This window comes from Tiliqua scincoides, chromosome 4 (assembly GCF_035046505.1).
Source record: "Tiliqua scincoides isolate rTilSci1 chromosome 4, rTilSci1.hap2, whole genome shotgun sequence".
In the NCBI taxonomy this organism is placed as follows: domain Eukaryota; kingdom Metazoa; phylum Chordata; class Lepidosauria; order Squamata; family Scincidae; genus Tiliqua; species Tiliqua scincoides.
The window spans coordinates 201,506,128-201,531,795 of NC_089824.1; the positions used below are offsets into that span (position 1 = coordinate 201,506,128).

A 25,668-nucleotide genomic window follows, 5' to 3' on the forward strand; every position below is an offset into this window, starting at 1 on the left:
TAACTGGAGCTTTCTACAGGAGCACCGGCATCTTTGATGCACTGTGAAGCGCCATTATTTAAATCCCCTGGAAACTTGGCTTCCGATACAAAGCTTGCAACACACTTTACTGGAAGAAACTATTGTTCCCTGCTAGTAGTTAAAAAAAGCATGGCTCAGGCAATGTATCATGGTGACGGCAGCCGTGTGCCGTTGGTAGCTGTTTCAGAGCGTGCCTGAGAGGGGAAGGAGATGGAAAGAGGGCAAGCACAACAACCCACTCTTTCATTTAATAATTTATCATCAAAAGACAAGTTCAGGAGCAGAACACAGCTCAGAGTAAAAAAAAACAAAAAAGCACCAGTCCAAAAGAGCATGCACATTTCAGATTGACTTCCTCCGCAGTCGGGAGTGCTCCCGGCAGCTGGGGCTATTGGATGACAGAGTGCTCCTGGGAGAAGACAAGCCAGTGTGGTCCTTGCCACCCAGAGAGACTTCCATGATTTTGTAAGAAATTGAATTATAATAAACCAGATTCGTGTGGCAGTTAAAGGCCTCTGGGTGGGAAGGATCTGGGCTCCTGCTCAGCCGTGGCCTGTAACACAAACAGGTGCAAAAGGAAGGGACTCTGTTGGTAGGACTGGAAGATTTGCCTCTTTGCCTCTCGGCATCTTCCTGGATCAACGGAATGAGGTTCATTTGACTGGTCCTGTCTTCTATGGGGAGGAGCAGATCACTTCTGCTCCTGTTCTCTTCTCTGGGCTTCAGATTGATGTAATTTCTGGCTCGCCTCAAGGAGGCTCTCTCTTCTTCGTCCCGCCTCTCGTCTTCTGAGTTCATAATCAAAAACCGAAAGACAACCAAGTTAAGGAAAGCTCCAATCACCGTCAAGCCCACAAGAATGTACAAGAAGCTGAAAGCGACGTACGGGGGCTTCTTCTGCAAAGCTTCGTGCTTCTGTAGTGCCACAAAGTCCCCAAACCCAATGGTGGTCAATGTGATGAAGCAGTAATAAAAAGCATGGAAGAAAGTCCAGCCCTCAAAGTAGGAGAAGGCAGCTGCTCCGATCCCCAGCGTCCCCATGCATGACAGGAAGCCAACCACAACCATGTTCTTCATGGAGACAGTCGTCTGCCTCATTCCCAGGCACTTCTTGATTTTCCGAAGCACCATCCGAACCAGAATGTTCATGCGCTCACCCAGACTCTGGAACATGACCAAGGTGAGGGGAATGCCAAGGATCGCATAGAACATGCAGAACACTTTGCCAGCATCCGTCCCAGGGGCAGCATGCCCGTAACCTGCAACAAAAGAAGTTAACAGAGAGAAATGGAATAAGCAGCATCTCGATTGCAATCTAAAGCAATGGAAAATCTCTGCCAAGAACCCTCAGGGTCATTCCTATTTCTGGGTATTGTATTGCTCTGCAGCGATGATGAGCGATGCAGGGCATAATGACTGATCTCAAGGACTGGATGTTCCCCTAGGTTGCAGGGCCCGACTTTCTCCAGTGCGATGCACTACAAAAAGAAGATGCACCTCACCTGATTTTAAAGGGTCACATCAGGGAATGGAAATGAGAGCCCGATTTTGATTTGCATTTTTTTTTCCCAGTACAGCTCTGCTTCCTGTTTAACAATGACCAGGTTTGCTGAGCAAAAAATAGTCTCATTTGTTTCTGGGCTTCGCTGAAGATGCTGCTGCTGACTTTTCAAGCACGAAATGTATGACATTTTTCTAGTGTATTTGTTTTAACCCCTTTTCTGCCCAGCCCACAGATGTACACATTTGATCCCTATTGCGAATATGCAATGTTGGGCAGAAATGGCTTAACTGATTGTAATTGCATCATTTGTTGTTTATGAAATACTATCTTGTTAGCTACCCTGGGTTCATGTGAGGAAAGGCAAAATATCAAATTAAACAAAACCACTTGGGAACCAGACATCTTAAGGATTGTGTCGCTCTAGCCCAATGTGTTCTCCTCTGAGCACTTGTATATCTACATCTGAGGTTCTGCTCCAGATTCCCCCATCAAAAGTTACAGGAGGTGTTCAAGAAGAACAGGGCTTTTTTGGTTGTGGTGCCAATTTTATAGAATGACATCCTGCACTTTCCCACTGAGCTACAGCCTCTCTATCATTTTTCAGGATGTGGTTTCATACTTTCCACAGGCCTTCATGACCTTCAACTGGGCCTGGATATCTCACTTTTCTCTTAAGTTCTCATAAAACATTTTTTTCTCCCTTGGACCCAGAATTCTCAGCAGATGGGAACAGATTTCCGTACCGGGCAACTCAGTTCTTCAGAATGCCTAGGCTGGGGAGGGGGACAAAATTACACCATGACTTAATTACGACAAAAATGTTCCACGTGGAGCTGTCTGTGAAAACCGCTTGGAAATTTTGGTGGTTTCAAAATGTGGCAGTCAGATTGTTAAGCAGAACAAGGGGTCACGACCGTGTGACATCCCTGCTACTTCATCAACACTTCAATCTATTGCTATTTCCAGGCACAATTCAAGGTGCTGGTTATTACATTTATAGCCCTATGGGGTTCAGGGTCTGGGTACTTGAAGGACTGTCTCCCCCATATGCACACACTCATCCCTACAGTCCCCTGCTAAAGTATCTCCAATGCACAACATCATTTATGGAGGCACACTAGACTGCAATACATGGGAGGGCCTTCTGTCCTGAAGCGCTCACCTTACGGAAATAATAATAATAATAACAACAGGTATTTATATACCGCCTTTCTTGGTCTTTATTCAAGACTTTATTCAAGGCGGTTTACATAGGCAGGCTTTTATTTAAATCCCTTATTAAATAGGGATTTTTACAATTGAAAGGTTCTTTCTTTCAAGAACCACTACATTCAAGGTGTTACATTCCGATCTGGCTTCACATTCTGGCCTCCATCCTCCCACGCTTGGAGCAGATGGAAATAGCTCGGCTTCAGCTTGTCAGCTGCTTCAAGGTCGCACGGTGCCGGTGGCCTCAAACTGGCAACCTTGTGGATGTTATCTTCAGGCAGACGGAGGCTCTACCCTCTAGACCAGACCTCCTGCCCTGCTGGAGGGTATGTGGCTCCACTTTAGCTATCTTTTGCAGGAATGTGACAACATTCCTGTTTCACAGTGGCATAGCTAAGGGGAAGCAGGGGGTACATTGCCCCAGATACTATGCCTTGAGATACTATGCTATCTTGTCTGGTGGCCTCCGATAGGCACTTTCAATTTTCACTGGAAACTGGAAATGCCTATTGGAGGCCCCAAGAAGGCCCTCTTACAGGTATTCAAAGGGCACTTCTGGTACTTAGGGCAGTTGTCCTCCTTTATCTTGAGAAGGCCACCATGACTGCCCCTCCCATCACAAGATGCAGTGCGCACCCCATTGGCACAGCTGCATCAGTGCCGGAAAGTTGGATAGGATTGGACCATCAGTTATTTTTATTGTTTCAGTTCAGCTTCACTGTCATTTGTATCACAAATTGCAAGCTGTCTTGTATCCCTACTGCTGGAGGAGAAAGGCGGCATATAAATGTTTGCTTATTTGCACACAACAAAATGAATAAAAGTTGGCTTCTAGCCCCTTAGCAAGCTACAAACATTTACATACATTGTGTGGGTGGACAGACGGGTAAATATTTCTGCAAGCCACTAATTGCTGTGGACGTATTTGCACAGCTGAACGATGGTAGAAATGAAGTCTCATCACAGCATGAAGGGCATGAAGTCTCATCACAGGTATCAAAGACTGTCCGAATCAGACTGGAAGGTTGGCTATCTTGTTGGTTATCTAGCTAGCTACCTGGTTGGCAACCTTCAGTCTCGAAAGACTATGGTAAAAGCCTACAGCACCTGGTATTCCCAAGCGGTCTCCCATCCAAGTACCAACCAGGCCTGACCCTGCTTAGCTTCTAAGATCAGACAAGATCGGGCATCTGCAGGGTAACAGTTGCTGCTACCTAACTGGGTGAGAAAACCCTGTGGCTCTAGGCTTCATCTTCCTGACATGGAGGGGCTCATAGCTCACTGGCAGAGCAGCCACTTTACAAGCAGTGTACCAAGTGCAGTTCCTAACTTCTCCAGTTATTGGGTTGCAGTAATGAAAAGGTCTCCTGCCCAAGACCCTGGAGAGCCACGGCCAGTCTGATTAGGCAATACTGGGTTAGATGCAGCAATGGGCTCACTAAGTACAAGGTGTGTTCATATGTTTATTTATGACCTGATCAACTGCACTAGCTAAGCTAAGGTTGGTGCTGAGTCTCAAGCAAAGTATGGCAGAAGGTCAATCAACATTCCAAATAATGTGACTGAGCCTTCCCCATGTTCAGCTTGGTTTCTTGAAGACAGGTGCCAAATAAGAGGTTGGGAAGCATAACCAGTGGGCACATCAGTAGTTGGGCTATGGCTAGTGCATGTGGTCCATTTCTCTATACACATTCGCCAAACACCTGGGGCAGTTGTCTGAAAAGGGCTCCTGTAGTGTCCAAATTTTCAGGTGGACACGATTCTTTCACTGGTGCTAATTTTTCAGCACAGTTTTTCATAACATCCAAACAACATTTCTAATTTATTCAGATGTAAAAGAGGCCTCAGGGACAGAGTACTTTGTAATTGTTAATTATTTAGTATGGATTTTAATATGCATTAACATTGCCTGAAATAACACTCCGGGAGATGAGGTAAGCCCACAGAAATCTGAAACTGCAAAGAGAAAATATTTTCCACTGTCAATAATAGATAATAGTTTTAAATTTCCTACAGCCCAATCCTAAGTAATTTTCCAATGGGGCTCATGCTGCATTCTGTGGTGGAAGGGGTGGGGAGGGCAGCTACAGAGGCCTCCTCAAGGTAAGGGAATGTTTGTTCCCCTACCTCAGGGCTGTATTGCAGCTGGAAAGTTGATTAGGGTGGGGCTGTAAATCTTTCTTTTCAAAGAGATAAACAAGTAGAAGGGAACCATATTAGAAGTTGCAGTCAATCCAATCTATCCAAAATACCATTTTTCGGAAGTGTTGTTCAGTTGTGCAGGTGTCCTCCAGTCCACAAGCTGGTGATCTCCAGCAGATATGGAAAAGAAAGAAATTTGATGCAACAGAACTGCACACTAGCTCGCTATAACTAATGTTGATGACAGAGCAGCCAAAAAGTTACAAGCAAGACATAGCTACTGCTCTGTAATGGGCTCCATGTGGTGATCTGGTCCTTACACTGAGAAACTCAAGAGCTACATAAAGTTCCAAGAAGATTACAGAGGGATCAAGCCTTCTCCATTCTAACCAGTGCAGGTTTTGCATTTGAGTCAAGTCCACGAAGAAACTGCTGGGATAAACATCTAACTGAAGAGGTGGTAACACTGGAATAAAGAAGGCTGGTAGAAGGAGGAAGAACTCCCAGGTGTTGAAAGAGAAGATTCTCAGTTCTGTGCATGAGGGGCCAGGAAAGTCATTTTGGCACCCAAGGCAAAAAGTCTAAATGAACTCCATCTCCTTCCTGCTAATTAACAGGAAGCACAAAACATTGAGAGGTCCTTGTGCAAGCCTCTCTGCAACAATATAAATGAGACAAGAAAATGCTTTTGACACATAGTCCCTCCAGCTCAATTGTGTATGCGCATGGAACTTCTCAGCAGATTACCCCCAATGGTCACTGAATCCGACTCCTACTGTTTTGCCTTCACTGGCATCCAAAATCTGTCATCTGAGGAAGTAGCCTCACCTGGTGTAGCTTAATCAGTGGTGTTACTATGGAGTGTGGGCTGCACTGGGTGATGCGCAGAGGGGTGATATTACTGGCCAAAATTTTCAAAATCTTAGTATTTTCAAATAATACCATCATGTTATACATCATTTGATGTGTAACGTTATGCAGAATGCAATGAAAAAAACAGAGTTGAACTATTTCCATACTATCAAATGTTATAGCCAACAAACCAGTGGGTATGGGGCAATGGTAGATTACCAAGCCCACCACCCAGGGCACTGCTCGCCCACTGCATGACAGGAGATTCATCATGGGGGCAACGCCCTGGCCTCCCACACCAGGTGACACAATCCTAGTGACACCACTAAGCTTGATGGCTAACAATCCAAAGCAGCTGTTTTTGATGACTCGAGTCATGGATGTCATTGACCCTGACTCGACACCCGTGACTTGAAAAAAGAGTCTGGACTCGAAATGACTCAAGTTCCTATCTATTGTGTGTACATTCTTGCTTACTAACACACCCCACCACTACCTTTCTTTTTTCTGTGCATTTTTGCTCAAGGACTTATGACTCAAAACGACTCAGACTCGCCACTCGGAGGACATGAATTTTTTCAAGTCAAAATGACTCATGAGTCGTGGAGTCGGTGACTTGTGACTCGATGCACGACTTAAGCATAGTGGCTTGGGGACACCCCTGCAAACTGAGCTTTACAACAGTGGGACAGCATTTTCTGCCATTGTAAATGGCCATACAGTGGTACGTGCAGTGAGCTGCCAGAGGCCATTATGGAACTGCCACCACAGTGGTGTCAGAGGCCCACTATAGCAGCCAAATACATGTGGGACCACAGGTAAGCCAGCACAGTGGGTGAATAGCAGGAATTACAGAGTGGGGAGTATTAGGGAGATGAGTAGGTGGATGGGAAGCAGAACAGGAAGGGAGGAGTGGATCCCAGTGACACTGACATATGCCAGGATCCTATCCCTGTTCCTCTCCCTTATGCTTCTCATAAGGCAAGTCACTGTGCCAGCAAAATGGGTGTCACGGATCCAAGGAGAACCGCTGGGACAGTGGAGGCTTATCCCACGGCAAGGGAACAAAAGTTCCCTTTCCTCGAAGATGCCTCCAGAACCATCACCACACCCTCCAGCAGGATGCAGCATGCACTCCACTGACACGCTGCATCGGCAGGTGGAGGTTTAGTTAGGAGTGGGCTGTAAGAGACTGAGTTCCAAATCAGGACTTCCCTGATATGAATCTCATCAGTGCCATAAACTAGATGGGCTCGGGCAAGTCACTGCCTCTCAGCCTCAGTCCTTTCTCTCCCCCCTCTAATTTATGGAGCAAGTATTACTCACCTTGAAGGGTTGTTGTAAGGAATACCATGAAAAGAATTCACGTTGCACTTTGCTTTGCTTGCTCAGAAAGCACTAGACAAATGCTAAGTATAAGGACTGTGGCAGGATAATTTCTGGGTGCCACTAGCTTGCACTGGAGAGAATGTCAGCAAAAAGAGGAAAATTCAGATGCCGATGAAAACATGTTGTGTCCCAGCAGAATGGATGGAAGTGACATCGATGCTGTAGCTCTTTGATGACAGTTCAGCATAGGCACTCACTACACCAAAAAAATCTGCAGGTTTTGGCTCCTGAAAAGCCAGGTGAAGCTGCTAAGAACACAAGTAATCTTTCCTGCTCTTTCTTCTCCTCCTTTTCCTGTATGCAAGCTTGCGCATGTACATAGCTCTCTTTACTTTTATGAATAAACATCAGTGACTGCCGTTGCACTTGTTCGAAAAAGAGAGCGTCAAAGATGAATTATTCTGGCCGAATTACGTCAAGGCAGAGGAGAGAAGTTGCATTTTACCATTTATGGAATCTGAACTTTCTAATAAGAAAATCAAGGGGATTATCCCCATCAACTGAAATTTCACGTACATTCTCAATCCTCCCCTTGAAGGAAAGCTCTTTACACACCCAAAATACGTTATTTTTTCATTTTGCTAGATACTCTTATGTGTGTTTCCTATCGGCTGAAAATAGGGTGGTTACTTTTGTAATGCAACCAAAGGGAGATTGTTACAGAACGACTGTTGTAAAATACATTTTAATTTTTTTTTAAACACAAGTGCCCAATAAAACAATTAATGGAATGGAGGGAATGGCCAAAAACAGCCATCACTTCCACTTTTCGTTGGATGTAGTATTCAGCACACCAGCAATGAGACTGTAATGGGATGCTGCGAAGGATTCCAGCCACCATTGACCCCTAAGTTACCTTGAGGGCGAGGAAGGTGGTACATGACAAAAAAGGTGCTTGATCTTTCCAGGAAATGTGCACAGGCACACTTATTGCAAGTCTTTCCTCTCCACTCACAATACATAAAGGGGATCAGACTGATTTATGGAACAGAAGTTCATAACAGGTTATAAGCCATGATGACTATATGCAATCTGTGGGTTTCAGAGGTAACCTACCTCTGAATGCCAGATGCAAGGGAGTGGCACCAGGATGCAGGTCTCTTGTTGACTTGCATAAGGTACCTGGTGAGCCACTGTGCGATACAGGAAGCTAGGCTAGATGGGTCCTTGGCCTGATCCAGTAGGGCTCTTATGAGTGGATGGATGACTCACAGCCCAATCCTGAGCTGCCTGCAGCGTCCAGGCTCAGCAGCTCCCGTAGAGGGCTGCTGCCGGATCCTGCACCTCCCACACTACTGTGGGAGGCACCTTGGGAGAAGGGGATGTTCGTCCCCTTCCCCTGAATAAGGGAAGCAGCCTCACAACGTGGCTACTCTCTTTAGCACCGACCAAAAGGTCAGCGCTAAAGTAAAGGTGCTCGTGTAGGGCGCGCAGCCCTGTGGATCCTTTGGAGCCTCTCTCCCTCCCCCGACATGCATCCCACCCGCCCCCTGGAACGCCTCCCCCACACCCCGCCTCCCCTTCCACAGCCCGGCGGTCTGGGAGACCGCTGAGCCACGGAACCCAGGTGACCGCTGTGCGTTAGCCCAGCTCTGACTGGCGCTGAGCTAGCTCCGGCAGAAGACCGACAGTGAGCCCCGCAAACGTGCCTTATGGCACGTTTGCAACTGTGGTCCGCGGCATGGATCCGTGCTGCGGACCACAGGACTGAGCGCTCACTACCCATAATATTGTACGTGATGGTGGCTGGGGAGTTACTTCAAGGGATGCAAGGCTCCCAAAGGTGAAAGTTCAGCAAGCATACCAAGAGTAAAGCAGTGGCAGCTACAGCAATACCTTGACTTTCATCCACTTGACTCTCACCACTTTCCTCTTTCGTCCAGTTTCAACCAACCTTTCCCGACATTCACCAGAGTTCTTATGTTTATTTTTCTATTTCTGTTTATTTCAATTTCACATGCATTCGCATCAATCACATTGCTATTTCTGTTTTTTCGCCTGCCAAAATTAATCTGCAAGCTAAATAAGGCTATGCTTTGACGTTCACCAATTTTTAACTTTCATTCAGGCTCTGGTCCCTAACCACATGAAAGTGCAGGGTATTGCTGTGATGCTCATAGCTCAGAAAACTCTCCTAATTCATGTGCCACTATGAGCATTGGGGGGGGGGGGGCTAGAGTCTAATGCTTGATTTCTAAAATAAGAAGTACTGGGAAGCCCTCTTTAGATGTTTTCCCCTATTATGCATTCCTGTACTGGGGGGAAACAATCTTGCTCACCCCCAACCCCACCATTGATGTCATGATGAAGCCTCACCAATGCCCTCCCCACATATTTGCCTGCAGCAATAAATGCTGATCACAGAAGAGAACCTTCCTGAGATGATCAAACACTGGGAGGACAGGGCTTCATCATGTCATCACTAGCAGAGTGGGGCTAAGTGGCACCTTCTCTCACTGCCACATATAGAGGAATGTGTGGGGGGAAATGTCTGAAGAGGGCTGGACTCAAGCTGGGCTTAGAACTAATGACACCTGCCCCATTCCAGGTTCAAGTTGCAGCTGGTTAGTTACACAACACTGAAAGAAAAGCACTCCGTACATACTCAGAGATGCTCTTTTTTGCACATCGTGGATAGTGGTAGAGCTGTGAAGTGTTAAGGGCTCATCATAACACCCCTCACAGTCATGCACAACTAAGACTATACAACTTGAAATTTATCATTAGAGTGCTTTCTTCTCCTGCTGGACAACTCATGGACCCTATCCGAAACCAGCAAAGCACTTAGAGTGCATACTCAAAGGACTCAAGTCCTTTACATGCTTTTTGAAACTGAACATGTGGAAAGGCGCACCCCTCCCTTTTGGTGATGCCAACCTCCACATCTGTAGGATCTCACATAATCAGGAACCCTCCAAAATTCCTGAGTTCAGTTTCATAGAGAAAGTTACACACAAGGACTCCATCCCCATAGATCTAATGATCATTTGGAGGAAGTAGTATGGGTGGTGCTTCCCCACCCAGTCTTATCTTCACAAAAGCCCTATTAGGCAGATTTCACAAAGAGAGGGAGAGAGTGACTGGCCCAGGGTCAATCAGGGCCTTCCATGGCTGAATGGGAATTTGAACTTGCATCGCCTCAGTCCTAGTCCAACATGGCAACTACTTATCACATGGTTCTCCCTCCTCATGGCAACATGAAAAGCATCAGGATCTCTGACAGCACAAGATTACGGTAACTGTGCCTTAACTAGTCAGAGTAAGTTTAAGTAAAGGTACATAAATTTAACCCTCTTGCATGAAGATTCCAGTTTTTCCAAAAATAAAGGAGGTCACCATGAAGTTCACCTCCATCCTGAAGAGTCACCTGGCATAAGCAGGTGCATAGCTTTAAGGTTAAGCATCAGAACTGCTGGGACCAGTGGTGTTGGGTGTGTGTGCAAAGCACTAAGTTTAGCAGGGAGCCTCACCACAGTGTGCAAGTGGCCCCAGGGATAAGCAGGTACATTACGTTAAGGTTAAGCATAAGAACAGATGCTACCAGTGGCACAGCCAGAGTGGGGACAAAGCACTAAGTTTTGCAGGGAACATCACCACAGTGTGCAAGCAGTCCCTGGGATAAGCAGGTGCATAAGGTTAAGCATCAGAAAAGATGGGACCAGTAGCATGGGGGGAGGTGCAAAACACTTAAGTTTTGCAGGGAGCCTCACCACAGCGTGCAAGCAGCCCCTGGGATATGCAGGTTAAATACAGGAACAGACAGAACCAGTGGTGTAGTGGGGAGGCCCTAAATTTAGCAGGGAGCCTCACCACAGCCTGCAAGTGGCCCCTGAGATAAGCGGGTGAATCTCTTTAAGGTTAAGCATTGGAACAGACGGAACCAGTGGCGTAGCTGGGGGGGGCAAAGTCCTAAGTCTTGCAGGGAGCCTCACCACAGTGTGCAAGTGGCCCCCAGGGATAAGTAGGTGCATCGCTTTAAGGTTAAGCAACGAACAGATGGGACCAGTGGCGTAGCTGGGGGGGCAAAGCCCTAAGTCTTGCAGGGAGCCTCACCGCCTCTGGCTACGCCACTGGATGGGACCAGGGCGGAAGGGAGGACGATGCCGACGCCCTGCCCGCACTCACCGATGGTGGTGATGACGGTGATGGCGAAGTAGAAGGAGCCGGCGAACCTCCACTGCTTGCCGGCGCGGTGAGGCTCGGCGCGCAGCACCAGGCGCTCGAACTCGCGGTAGTCGTCGGCGGTGAAGCGGTACTTCCTGCGGAGGTCGTTGCGCTTCTGCTCCAGCAGGCGCCTGTGGCCGGTCTCGGCCTCCGACTCCAGCGCGTCGAAGACGGCGGCGCCCACCAGCAGGTAGGAGAAGACGCAGACGATCAGCGAGAGCGTGCGCAGGTTCTGCCGCTTCATGGCCGGGCGGGACACGGCGCTTGCCCCGGGGCCGGGCAGGGCGCATCAGCCGCAGGGCACCGGCCCCCGGACCACCGCCGCCGGCCTCCGGCCTGCTGCAGGCAGCATCTCCCTCCCTGCCCAGCCCGGTGCTCCTCCCCGCTGCGCCCAGAGCCCGAGCCTACGCCTGTCTACTCAGAAGCAAGTCCCACCGAGTTCAGTGGGAGTTACTCCCAGGTAAGTGTGGGTAGGACTGCAGCCTTGGAGCCGAAGCCTACGCCTGCCTACTCAGGAGTAAGTCTCATTAGAGTCAATGGGAGTTACTCCCAGGTAAGGGCGGGTAGGATTGCAGCCATAGTCAAAGCCTATGCCTGTCTACTCAGAAGCAAGTCCCATTGACTTCAATGGGGCTTACTCCCCGGTAAGGGTGGGTAGGATTGCCACCTAACTCCGGTTCACACGGGGGTCGCCCCCCGCAGCGACCACGGGGTGGCACCGTCCAGTGCACCGGCTCCCACAAGCATCACCGGGCAGTGCGCCCTGGCGCCGCGTCTGGCTCCCTCTGCAAAGCTGCCCCGGAGGGAGGCCAGCCCTCTGCCCACATGCAGCCCCGGGCCACGCCTCCGCGCTCCAGCCCGGGTGGGAGAAGGAGTGGCAGGCGGCGCCAGAGGCTGGTGCGCCAGCAGGGGCGTGGCGGAGGCAGGCAGGGGCGGGGCGGATGCTGCAGTCGCTGCTGCTGGCGACCCAGAAGGTCTTTCTCGTGTCCCTGGCAGAGGCTGCTGCTGGAGTGCCAGCCCAAGCACGTCCACAGCGCGCTCCTCTAGGTGTTTACAAGGGAGTAAGTCATTGTGTCCAATGGGACTTCTTCTCAAGTAAGTGTGAGCCTCCGGCAAACCTTGAGCAGCAGCAGCAGTGAGGGCAAGTGGGAGATGAAGGGTGGCACCCCCTGCCTGTCTGCTACCTGAAGCGACCACCTCAACTGGCCCCATGGATGGGCAAGCCCTGGAAAGATCTCACCTCTTTCCAGTTTGTGCTTCCGGTATGTGTTCTTGGGGGTCCTGGCAGAAAAGAAGAAAAGCCTCTGTAGCGCAGTGGCTGTAAGACCCAGATGTGAATCAGGCTGTTCCAAGGCTGTCTCTGCCTTGAACTTATGGTGGCCTCTGCCAGCTACTCAGCCTCAGCTCCCCATCTGCAATATGGGGATAATTGGGCTGCAATCCTATACTCCCTGATCTGGGAGTAATGGCCATTGGACTCAGTGGAGCTTAATTCTCAGTCAACAGGCATACAACAGCAGTTGTGGGGCTGCTTACCTTGCAGGGTTACTGAATCAGGGGTGAAATATCCCTGGCAGCTGCTGCAGTTACATACAATATCATGTGGCTTTGTGATGTCGCAGTGCCACATGATGTCATTTTTGGGTTCTTCCGAGAGAGTGGGGAAGCTTTGTGTACCCTGTTTCATTTCCCGTGGAAGCTGGGAGCATAATGGGGGCATGAATGGGGACACAGGGCACAAAGCCAGCAGTGTGCCCCACCCTCCAGGGAGAACCCAGAGGTGACCACTTTGGAAGGCAGTCACTTGTGGGTCATCTGGAAGGCAAGGAGTGCTGCTGTGCCTTTGCATACCCCAGTGGTATTCAAACTGGGGCATCGCGACGCCCCTGCCTGAGGGTCCTGGTCTCTTTCCCCTTAAGGAGCAGGGGCAGCGAGGAGGCAGCGGCGTGATCTGCAGGATTGCGCCACTCAGGGGGGCTGCAGGGGCTTGGGTACACTTGCCCAAGCCTCCTGCAGCCTCCCAGGGGTGCAAGGAGTCCTGTGCGACCTTCAGCAGGGCACCCCAGGTCAGGGAAAGTGAGAGTGGAGAGATTGCGCTCCGCTTCCAGTTTTGTGGAGGCAGAGCGCAATCTCTCCACTCTCACTTTCCCTGACCTGGGGAGCCCTGCAGGCGTTCGCACACAGCTGCCCGCAACCAGGGACTGCTGCTGCAGGGACTGCAGGGTGCACCCCAGTCCCTGCAGCCCCCTGAGCGACATGATCCTGGTCACTGCCTTCCCCCTGCCCCTGCTGCCTCCCCCCGCCCCTGCAAAGACTTGCTGCAGGTTTCACACTCCTTGAGAGTTTGAAAACTGCAGACATACCCCATTTTGTCTCCTGTGAAGCCTGGGAGCTTCCACAGAAGATGGAACGTGACACAGAGCCAGCAACACCCCACCCTCCAGGCGGAACCCAGAGGTGACTGGGCGGGGCCTGGGGACTAATGCACCCCCACTAGCATGGCACAAAGGCCACAAACCCCTCAGGCTCCACCCAAAATACGCCTTCTGGATAATACATGAGAAGTACTCTCCATGCTCAGTAAGCACCATCAAAACTTGTTGATGTCCCAATTATGCCAACTGTGTCCCCATTTTTGCTTCTGATGAGCCCTCAAATGCTGTTTCTCCCTGCTGACCTTCCTGTAGCTCTTTTCAGTGTGCAAAGTGCTCTACCATTTATACAAGCCGATATCTGTGTTATTCTTAGAGGTGGTTTCTTTCAAGGACCTGAGACCTTCTTCTTTGAAGGTACAAGGGTAAAGGCAAACTTCTGTACCCTCCAATCCTGTGTTTAAGCCATTTCTGTCCAATGTTGCATATACACAACAGGGACCAAATGTGTACACCTGTGGACCAGGCAAAAATAGATTAAACCAGCACAGTGCAAAACTTATGCAAGACAGCCATGTGCATCTGCTGACCTAGCCATCTGGATGGAACATCGCTCTAAGTTCTGGACAACTGCCATGGAAACTGTGCTACTTAATTTTTCTGTGCCCACATCCATTGCCAGCACTATTATCAGAGATCCCTTTCAGAGACAGAGGAGAAAGAAGCTTTGGTTTTATCACCACAAGTACAGGCCCCAAGCCATAAGTGCTGCTTGATTAATGAATTTTTAAATTGTGACTGCATTTTCAGTGAAAGGGTAAGGCTTCTGGAAAAACAGGCAAGGCCAGAGGCTAGTGCTGGCAGTTGTATTTGTACACATTACAAGAGAAGCAAAGAATGGCACACAGCAGGTCTGTGCTATGTGCAGCTAGGTTTGCCAACCTCTTCACTCATCTCTGCTCCTATGCCTTGTAACAGCAGCTTGATATGCAATCAGTATGTTGTAGTAATGCTCATTTCCATTCTGTGAAAAGCCTCACCCACTAACATCTGCTGATAAGGATGCTGCTGAAGACCGGGCTGGTCCAAGACCTCATGATGCCTGAGATACTATAGAGCTACTGCCTGTCAATGTAGACAGCACACAGCTGGACGGACCATGGGCTGACACAGTAGGAGACAGCCTCATCTGTTCAAGAAAGGCCTTACGTGATGGCCAGTGGAGTGAGGGTTGTTGCTGTCAAGCAGCAAGAGTGCTGTCTGGAAGCAGTGTCCCCACTGGCCAGCAGAGAGAAGGTGACAGAGTAATCTTCTTTGGAATCAAGTGTGATAAAGGGTGGGATATAAATGTAAAAGATAGATGGATAAGCACCTGCATAAGCACTGGGAAGGGTGGTGTAGGCATCCCATAGTGAATCTCTGGTTTTGTGAGTCATGTGCCCCAGCAATCCCACCCACTGTCTGCTGCTGGCACTGGGACATGTGCTAAATATTCTCTTTAGCCATACAAGCCTTGGCTCAAGGCATTGTGTCCCTTCGCTGCAGAATTCATGAGACAATCAGTTCTCTGATCACTGAATGCTGCAAGGCCACCATGCTTTGCCCACCTGAGACCTTCTAACATACAGTATGTTTCTCTACTTTATCCCCAGAATATCAAGTGGCGTTATACTGAAAGCCTTCATAGAACTGAGGTGCAGTATATCCTCTGCATTCCAATTATCTACTAAACAAATTAGGTTTGGTCTTGTTAATTATGAGGAATCTGTTTGCAAGCAAACATTGTTTATTTTACAAGTATCACGTAAAAATGGGGAGGGGCAGCGATGTGAGTTATCAAGGAGGATGGAAAGGCAAATGTCACTAGTGTTTAAGCAAGCATCTAATTAATGCATCAACCTAACTACTCTAAGCCACTAGTGAATGTATCAAAAGCCATACCAGAATGGAATAAGCAAGAATGTTTAACATGCAGCATTGGAAAAAGTGCTAATTTGATTCATTTGGATCAAAGCCAAGATCGTGTCAGTATAAATTTAGCTCTCGGCAATTTTTGCTGATAGATATTAAGCTATTCCCATGCCCTCAAATTGCTAGGAGACAAATAGACAGCACTCTGCCAGAACTAGCATCATGTGTTCATGTTGACTGATTTCTCTGAATTTACTGAATCTGAATCAATATTTTTTTTTCTGTAGTTCCTTCCCTTTTTGTTTTATACAGCATAACAGAACAAGCAGATGGCTGCTGGTGGGAATAAAACTCCACCAATCTTTTCTATTTTTAAATACAGCTGGCTGAAAAACGTGTTTGGTGTTTTGTTTTTTTTTAAAGTAAAAACAAATATTAAGAGCCATGCTTGGCTCATTTAGCAGATAATTCCATGACATTTGGGACTCTTTAAAAACATAGAATGTTTAAATTTCACTCAGATTTGGATCACAATAGCACAATCAACTTGCAGCTATTTTATTATATTGATCAATGTATGGAAACATGTCAGCTGCCTCAGAAGAAAAAGGATAGCTGCGTAGGAAGGAAAAGAACAGAGTGTATGGGAGTGAAAGTCAGAAAATAACAGCAGCTATTTGTAAAATAAGAGGTACATATTCTCAAGCTGGCCTGGAAATCATGACTTCTGAAGGGAAGGTCTTCCTCCTAGCTTTCATGTGCAAAGGCTTGCTGTAATGCTGGATTGTAGGTTCTCCGAACATAGGAAATCGCCCTGTCAATCTCCAGAGAGGAACTCAGATACTGTCAAGATATGTTTATATTTGAGATTTAGATACCATGAACCCTCATATGCTTCTGAGATAAATTTGCTATCTCAACGTATTGAGCACTGAACAGGAGTCTTTTATTCTTATTGTGACAGTAAATTAGTCACTATCTTGGAAGAAGGATTGACATAATAATACAATTCCCCACCGCCCTGTGCACAGTCACCGCTTAAAACTCTCTGACACATCTTGCAATGTAGCTTTTAAAAGTTCAGGGTTTGCAAATTTTCAGAAAAATCACACAGGGACCAAAATAGTTCCCCTTTCTCAAAAAATATTCCCCAGTCCGACTGTTGAGGCCAGTAACACACCTGCCTCCATGGGGCACAGGTCCTCAACATGCTGCCACCCCTGCATCACACACACACACCCAGGGGATACTGGGGAGCCTTGTGCAATACTCTGCAGCACTCAAAAAGCCTTCTGAGGCTTCTGGTGCTATCCCGACAAAACTGGAAGTGCTCTTTAAGATTGCGCCAGAAACCTCAGAAGACTTTTGATGTGCTGTGGAGCACTACATGGGACTTCGCCTGCCCATGGAAGGGCTTCAGCAGGCAGGTGGGGCCAGGTGGTGGGTGGAGGCAGCAGGGGCATGGTAGGAGTAGCACCTGGGGCTTTTACCCCCCCTGCCTCCCCTCCAGGTCCGCCACTGATTAACACTTCAGAGAATGCTGAATCTTTGAGCATAAACCCAGAAAAGAAATAGGAGTGAGCATCCCTCTCTTAATGGGGAGGGGGGAGAGATTCATTTCAGCTATTCTAGTTTTGCAGCCTCCAATTGTACATAGAAAACTAGTATGTAACAAATAGGGGCTACACTAGAACTCTTCTCCCTGACACACAAGATTCCTATGCTCAGACCACTTAAAAACCAAACAAAATTTGGAAGTGTCAAACCATGCGATTTTCTCCGCTTTCTATACCGTACTACTGGAGAGTGCAAGAAAGGGAATCAAGGGAATAACTAGTTAGATACCAGGAAGAAAAATGCTAGTTTAACCTTTGACTTTATGTGCTAGTTGTCTATGCGCAGATATCTTTTTTAAAAAACAACAACGTGGAAGCCATTTACCAACTGTTCATTAGAAGCAGTACATATCAGAAACAGGCTTAGCACGTCATTTGTTTCTGCGAACTAGGCCTACATCAGAAATCTGTTAGAGTTATTAGGGCGGTGTTGTTTTTTTAAAGTTGTCACCAATAAATCATCCACTCCGGCCGCCAAGGCTGAACTTCTGTGTGAGCTAAACCATATCATTGTAAAGCTATGAGAGAGGTGAGAAAGGGAGAGGGGAGTGGAAAGAATGGCAGAAATGGGGGGGGGGGGTGAACAGGGAAAGCTTTGTATTCAGTGCACACAGCCTGCTGAGGAGACTTACTGTTTGGGAAACGGGCACAAGGCCCTTCAAGATCAATGAGGATGTGCAGGATTGACAACATTTTATTTATTTAAAGAAAGATTGTTTTAAGGCTCTGAGCTAAAACTAATGCAGGAGTACACAAAAAGGGCTTCCAGTTTAACTCTCCACCTCTCCTTCTAGAGAACTACTGAGGAAGGCATGAACACTTGTGCTGAGGAACTGTTACCCTGCACATGCCTGATCTTGTCTCATCTCAGAAGCTAAGCAGGGTCAGGCCTGGTTAGTACTTGGATGGGAGACCGCCTGGGAATACCAGGTGCTGTAGGCTTATACCATAGTCTTTCGAGACTGAAGGTTGCCAACCAGTGGAGAAGGGATGTGTGGAGAAGAGGCTGGCTATGTTCTGCTTCAGGCACCACCTTCAGCTTGGACCATGCTTGCATGTGATACGCCCATGAATCTTAATGAGAAAAGTGGAGGGATCGTGTGGAAGGAGGCAAGATATGAGTCATTACACAACAAGGATTAAGCATCTCCCACCTAAGGCTCCATTTAGAATTCAGCAGAGTCCCAGGAGAAAGCAATGTTTTGATATCTGCATCTGACATGTCTCCTGGCTGTTGGCAAGCTACAGCCTAATTAGGCTGGAGGCGATGTGGTCCATGTAGGAAACCAAGTTCTAAATGCCTCCCTAGCTATTTAATGAGGCAGTCTTGCCCAAGTTGCGTAGCTGGTTCTATCTCCTGGCTGCAGGCAGCAACTCTCCTTAGAAGAGGGACTTCTAGATCTCCACACTTCTTCTCATTTTAGATTTTAACACCTTTTGAAAACGAGTACACGTTTGAAAAGGACCCAGAGACTGACCAGTGTTCTGCTGCTACTTTATTTCTTGGCATCTGCCCTGAAATAAAGTTGCCAACTTTTTTGGCTCTTGCCTGGGGGGAGCAAGGGACCCTGTACCCACCTTCTTATCTTCAACCCACCTTTTTTCTAGAATAAAATGGTAATAATTGCTGCCGTCACCAAGGCTGAAACCCAACAGACAGATGGGCCACTCTGGAGTTCATCTCTTCCAGATCCATGATGCATTCCCCAGATTCTGAGAGGGGGATGTCCCCCTAACGGATGCAGTTGCATAAAGGTATCAGTCACAGCTACATGGCATCTACTGAATCAAGCAGACCATACAGATTATACGATAAAAATAAAAGGGACGTTTTAAAAAATGGGTAATGAACCAAAATGAACAAAAGATAGTTACAAGCAGGTATATGCAAAAGATGTAGGTGATGCTGGTTTAAGCACAGTTCCTACAATGCAATGGCAATTAGGTAAAATGCAAGCAGGATAATAAACAGAAATCTGAGGCAACTTCTTAATTTAGTCACTGACTTAACTCTGCAAGATGACTCTTGTTCACCTCTCTCCTCAAACATGGGGACTGACACACTGGTCACTTGTTAAAAATCAGGGTCAGGAGATAGGAGCAGCCTTTGGCTTCACTTTATATGCTCTGCTCAGTGACATCACCATCAACTTCACTGGTCAAGTCATGGTCACCTGGGCATCCTTAGATGCCCTTCAGACCCTGGCCAGATGTGCAGCGGTGCCCAACGTTTGTTAATGCCAGCTTCAGTAGGAGTGGTGGCACACTAAATTGAGGTCTTCGGTGCCGGCGAAGCTTAATCTCTAAAACAATGGACAATGTGCTGGCCCCTTATGTCAGCAATGCTAAAGCATTTACTATTCCATTTTGGGACAGAATAGGGGAAATCCAGGGAGTTTCACCACACTGGTGCCTTTAGCAGCAGATGGCTTAGGCAGGTTCTCTCTGTTTCATAAAACTACAAAGTATATGTAGCTCTTCCAACGATTTTTTCTATCATGTAATAAATCTCTCCTGCTACCCCCAAATATTCAAAGCGGTAGGCACTGGCTTTCCAGACTTTCATTAATGAAAATGAGGACACTCTTGAATATTTAAAAAAACCCACTATTCTCCCAATAGTGATTACAACTCAAGCACTCCCTTTTCCACTTGCATCCATTGCTAATGGCCCTTCTCTGCCTATTGTATATTTATTCATTGACCTTGCAAGTATTGGAAAAAAGATATGTCAACATAGGACAACAGTTGTCAAGGTACCTTCCAGAGGACCGAGGGCCAAATCCTAAAGAATGCTGTAAGGAGTGTTTGCAGGCCCTTGTACCAGTGGAGCTCTGCTACTTGGCAGTTGTGTGGACCACTGGACCACTGGGCAGTGAGAGGTAGGTGGGGATGTGGGGGGAAGCAGGGAGGAAGCATTCCAGGATGGAGGGAGGGTGGGGAGAGGTTGGGGAGGAGGCGCGCCGGGGGAGGGAGTGGGGCAGAAGGGAGATGGGACAGTGGAGCTTCACTGAGCCGAATCCTGAGCCTTCATGTTGGGCTGTCCGCCCAACACAGAGGCTCTAAATGCTATGCCAACCTTCAGGCTGTCGTAGAATCAAGTAGTCCTATTGTGGGGCTACTTGCTTTACCCAGGGAAAGGGAACAAAAGTGCCCTTCTCCCAAGGAGACAGTGGCAGCTGCCTGAGGTGTGCTGGATGCAGTAGCCATTTTCGGTGCTGCTGCAGCCCTATGTGCGGGGCAGTTCAGGATTGGGCTGTAAGAGGTTATCTGACCCAGACCTTCACTTTATCCTCTTTGACCTGTGGGGATATGGCTCTACCTGGCTTCCTTTCTCTCCTTCTTCTTTCTCTCTCCTCCTGGTCTTCCAGTCTTGCAGGCCTCTCCCTGAGCTCTTGGACTGATGGAATCCACCATGCCATGAAGTCTCACACGCCCTCACAAAGGGAATAGCTCTACGACTCCCTGTTCCAAAGTATAGGATCTGAACAGCCAGCAAGGATATACCAGCTTATGAACTGTGAGTAAAGTATTTTTACTGTGAAACTGTTTTCTGCCTCTGCTTATTTTATTCTCAGCAGCAATCTAATGGGGGTTGGTGAACTGCTTCAAGAAAAAGGTCTTCTACTTTATAACTCTGCTTAATATAGAAAACTAGACCCTTTTTTCTATCCACGATGTCCTGCACTGGCTTCTAGTGCAAAATGTGTTCATGAATTGAATGCAACAGTAACAGTATCCTTTTTATTTAAAACTGGAGAACCTTGAGGAGGATGCTTAAGGCAGAACTGTGTTAAGTCAAGTATGTCGTTCACTCTGATGTTCTTGCTTCCCTCCCCTTAAATAGCAGCCATAAACTCCTGATCCAAATGGGGACCACAGCAGAAGCAAAGGGTTAAAACCCTCTTCCCACCAGAAAGTCTGGATTAGGAACTGCAACTGCTGCTGGAGGAGGATGACAACACAATTGTCAATGGTAATGACACTCTTGACATAACATGTAGTTTGATCCTTACTCTTACAATCTTGTATTATCAGGGGTTGTACTTCCTAAAGATAAGACAGGAACAAAATGTTGCAACATCTAACTAGTCCCTAAAATTAGTGACTGGTTTGCTTTTATTAATTGAACATATTGTATAAAATACATGTACCCTATCTTTTTGTATATGTTTTTCTGTTCGTTTTGTCCTCCGTATTTTTCTTTCCTCAGTCTTCCCCTTGCTTTTTCTCTCATCCACCCTTTTTTTTCTGCCTCCCTTTTTCCAATTTTCCTTCTCTGTTTATGTCTTTCCATCTCTTGTTGCTTTCAGTGTTTTCACTATCGTTGGCTCTTGACCTGTGTGCATTTCCCTGCTTCTTTCACTCTCTCTGTGCCTCTCCAATCATTCCTTTATTGTTTGGTTTAATCTTTTCGGAGAAAACATGCCCTGGATCAAAGTAATAGGCTGCTGGGGCTTAGTGGAATCCTTTTCTCTCTCTCCCACCTCCTCAATGTTTCAGCTTCTTTTGGTCGTGTTCAGAAATGAAGTCCCACTGGAATCCGTGAGCAAAAGGCCCTGAATCAAGCTAGTAGGCCGCAGGGACTTGCTTTGAGCCTTTCGTGTCTCTTGCTCCCCCATACCAATATTTTCCGTTTATTGTCCATAGCTTTGGGGGCCAGGGCAGTAAATCCCATAGGACCTCATGGGGTTTTCTTCTGAATAATCATGTCTCAATCATGCTGTAAACCTTCAGCACTCATGCACTGAGCTTCCAGCCTTCTTGACTTACTCTTTTCTTTTTCTCTCTCCTCCTTTCCCTCCAACAGATGGTGCAACTCACTGTGAAAAGAAAGTTCCTTTTCTTGTTTGGCCACACTGAAATCTTGGCAGGAAATGACTGCACTGTTTAGCCTCTTCTCTCTTTCTCACTGTTTCTCAACCAATGGTACAGGAGCAACACGAGGAGGTTACAGCCTGGATCACCACCTTCCATGCAGGTTTTCTCAGGCGAATGGTAGTGGGTCAGAGCAGTGGCCAGCAGCTGATCACCTTGAACCTTAAATGTGTTTTTTAAAGGAACATTTTTTATATGGCACATGTCTCTACAGAATGATCTGCATACAGGTACCTCCCTATCATCTGTGGGTGGCCCCTTTTTGCCTACAACCCTATTGGTACCAAATCTAGAGTTCAGCATTACAGGAAAAGATTTTCACACCTTTATACTTAGATCATCAGTAAGTTCCTCAGGTAACCAAAAGGTGTGACGTTTCCTATGAAAATATGCACCTCATTGTTCCCATGGGTCCAGATCAAGGTACAGCAATAACAATTTATATACCCCAAACTCCAGAAGCAAAGTTCCTGAACGAGTTTACTTTCTCTATAATGATAGTATAGGTATGAGTATTACATTAAAGGAGGAGCATAATAAAACGTATATACTATATACAGTTTCAAGGAGTTTAGGTTGGAAGCTGATTTATATCATATATTGAAGAAGTATTGTTAGAGGATTTGTCCCAAAAGCAGTTCCACAGCAGTTGGAAATCGAGGCAGGGTGAGGTGCTCTTGCATGTTTTTCCTTAGAACCAGAAATAGTGCCATGTTCCAATCTACCCAATGTGGGCACACAGTCTAAGGGCACAATCCTAACCTGGTCTACTCAGAAGTAAGTCCAGTTTTGTTCAATAGGGCTTACTCTCAGGAAAGTGTGGTTAGGATTGCAGCCTAAATATATGCCAATATTTCCCATAAACAGGCAAAATTAAAAAATACATCTCAGAAACATTTCAAATGTTTTTTTCCTTTGATTCTAAGACCGAAGGTGATATCTGCATATGTTTCTGTGATCTAAAATCAGATTTATTATTGACCTCTTTGGTCCCCACACGTTACAACAACAAAACTGTATTGTTCTCAATAGCTACTAATCTTTTTCCTGGCTCCAAACATTATCTAATCCCATTTCATCCCACTGTTTAATAAAATTCAGGGGAACAATACACTTGTTTTGCTAATATGTGAATTTAGAACTTGCTTTTCACCAGCAGGGGGAAGTCCTTAAGCAAATCAAAGGTGAAAGGACAGGAGTTGAATCAAAGCCAGGAGGACGAAGAGTTTTATTCCATTTCTACCCAAAGTTGCATATACACAACAGGGACCAAATGTGTACACTTGTGGGCCAGGCAAAAATGGATTAAGGTTCTCTATTTCTATGAATCAGTGGTGTAGCTAAGGGAGTGCAGGGGGTAGCAATTGCACTAGGTGACAAGCTTTAGGGGAGCAACAATCTGAGTTTGTCGCTAGTGGCCAAATTTTGAAAACCTTGGTATTTTTGAATAATACCATCATGTTATATACCATTCAACATGGAATTTAATGCAAAATGCAATGAAACAAACCACATCAAAATATCCCTATTCTATCACATGTTATAGCCCAGTAACCAGAAAATAAAAACACAACTGCATTGTGTAACAAAAACTGGATTTTCTTAACTCAAAACTGACCAGTGAAACTAATTGTTCCAAGAGCCAATTAGGTGTTATTATGATACAGCAGGGAACTAATAAGGTGTTAATATGAGTCAGCGCTCATTTCCATGTATCATAATACAGTTACCCCTGCTAACTGGGTAAAGAAGTGCTTTTTTCAAGTGGTGCTTCTCTTATATTTAGCAGGGGGAATTAACTGTCCCTCTTCACCCCAGTGCAGTGTCTTTAACCAATACAGGGCACACTTTATTTGTTTACTTAATTAAATTTGATTTAATCAAGGAGGGGGGTTTCAAAATCTTCTTCGACCACAGGTAGCAGATGCCTTAGCTATGCCACTGGGGAAGCAGCAGAGCAAGTGGGTGGCAAGCCACTGGGGGGGAGGAGGCAGATTTTTCCCCCTTTTCACTTTTTTAAAATCTTAGGCATGACATCATTTCCGAGGCTTCATTTTGAGCTCAGCATTGGGCTGCACAATCATTAGCTATGCCACTGGTCTGAATCAAAGACATTTGTTTTGATATCTATGACAGTACATATCTATAACAGCTACAACTCAAATGTATTCAGTTACATTGATTATCTGGATCAGCAGTTACGTTTCTGGGTGAAAGCTGGTGCACTCCAACACACATGTATGGTTGCTAACGTAACAAAATGTTAAAGGGATCCCACAATCCCAACATAGGGACAAAATAGTGTTTGCCAGGGGTCAGGTCTACAAAACAGGGACTGTCCCTCGTAAATAGAGATTTACAAGACTGTCATCTGGCAAATTAGAGGAAAAGCGGTGATATAAAATAACTAGCCATAGTGACCTTTGTAACATGCACAGAGCTGAAGATGGAAATTCTGGCTGTTACATAACAAACTGGTAAGAACCAGCTCAGGCGGAGCCCATGAGAGAATATAACAAGTTGAAACATTTTGATGTGAAAGTTACCAGGAAGAGAAAAGCCTTATATGGTCATAGCTTGCCTCATTATGGAGATAAGCAACATTGTATAACTGTTGTGCCCTGCCATTTTGTAGGGCATATGGCTTGCTTGACTGCTTCAAGGCTCCCAAGCTTTCTCCCTCATGCAGCTGAATTTCAAAGCAGTCAAAGTGTCTTCAATGCTCACCTGGTTGTGTTTTTGGCCAGTGCACCAGGCACGAACGTCTCTTGAGGAGCGCAGGCTCAGAATTTGAGCAACAGAGAATGAGCATCAAACTCACAACATCTGCAAGAAAATCCTGACAGTGTCAGGAGAGCACTTTACAGCATAGAAGCAGTGTGTGAGAGCAGGAGGGTGGTACGCAACCCTTTCCCCCCATCATGTTCTGCTGCAATCCCCACAGCTACTTTCCCCTAAACAAGGATCCAGAAGCATCTTTACACTTGCCAGGCATAAACCTTTACCTGCCATTTCTTTGCTGAAAACCATATGCAGGTACACACGCATAAGCTGCTTTTCAGCAAGTAGGTCATGGAGGAATTTTTGACATGGGCTAGTTTGGGTGATACTTTAGTGTCTTAATTGGCCCCATGTTATTAAGGGTATGTGCAATCATGGTCAATTGTCCTTTCAACTCCCCTCACTCCCACAAAGGTTTCTCACTCACGGGGGTGGGGGGTGGGGGGTCATCTGAATTACTTCTCTACACAGTCCCTAAATAAGCATTTGGAGCATAAGTATAAAGAGGTGGTTTTTCATAATTCCCCTGTAAGACCAACAGCCGCTCCTGGGCAAAAGGAGAAGGGCCAAGACTTGCATGCACTGTGATCATGCATGTCCTTAATTAGGTGAGACGAAAATCTATCAGCCCACATGAGATTCCGTGTAGCCTCGCCCTAAGGTGAACTCTCTTGGGCTATCTACATATCACATGGTACACATGTAAAATCTACCCTGTTTCCCCAAAAATAAGACCTACCCCCAAAATAAGACCTAGTGTGTTTTTTGAGAATTGCTGAAATATATTACCTACCCCAAAAATAAAACCTAGTTGTGATCAGGGCTGGGA

At 46.6% G+C, this 25,668-nt stretch overlaps 1 protein-coding gene and 1 long non-coding RNA gene across 3 annotated transcripts; one reads left to right on the plus strand and one right to left on the minus strand.

Annotated features, from left to right (window-relative positions):
* Positions 1-262: 262 nt before the first annotated feature.
* Positions 263-12,130, minus strand: KCNK15 (potassium two pore domain channel subfamily K member 15). Its single transcript, XM_066624242.1, has 2 exons — positions 11,243-12,130; positions 263-1,280 (listed from the first exon to the last, which is right to left on the minus strand). The coding sequence occupies exons 1-2, from the start codon at positions 11,523-11,525 to the stop codon at positions 364-366; spliced, it is 1,200 nt and encodes a 399-aa protein (XP_066480339.1). The 5' UTR covers positions 11,526-12,130; the 3' UTR covers positions 263-363.
* Positions 12,131-12,266: 136 nt separating this feature from the next.
* Positions 12,267-23,563, plus strand: LOC136648192 (uncharacterized). Of its 2 annotated transcripts, none has more exons than XR_010794328.1 (4): positions 12,267-12,543; positions 20,552-20,700; positions 21,028-21,156; positions 21,991-23,563. It is a non-coding gene; the product is annotated as an uncharacterized lncRNA (long non-coding RNA). The 2 variants fall into 2 exon arrangements; XR_010794329.1 differs by lacking the exon at positions 12,267-12,543 and adding an exon at positions 17,798-18,935.
* Positions 23,564-25,668: the final 2,105 nt, after the last annotated feature.

Excerpts from the sequence above, each read along its gene's own strand:
- KCNK15 (XM_066624242.1), bottom strand. The coding sequence starts at position 11,525 with ATGAAGCGGCAGAACCTGCGCACGCTCTCGCTGATCGTCTGCGTCTTC. Across the intron at positions 1,281-11,242 it reads CACCGTCATCACCACCATCG|GTTACGGGCATGCTGCCCCT; the intron begins GTGAGTGCGGGC and ends CTTTTGTTGCAG.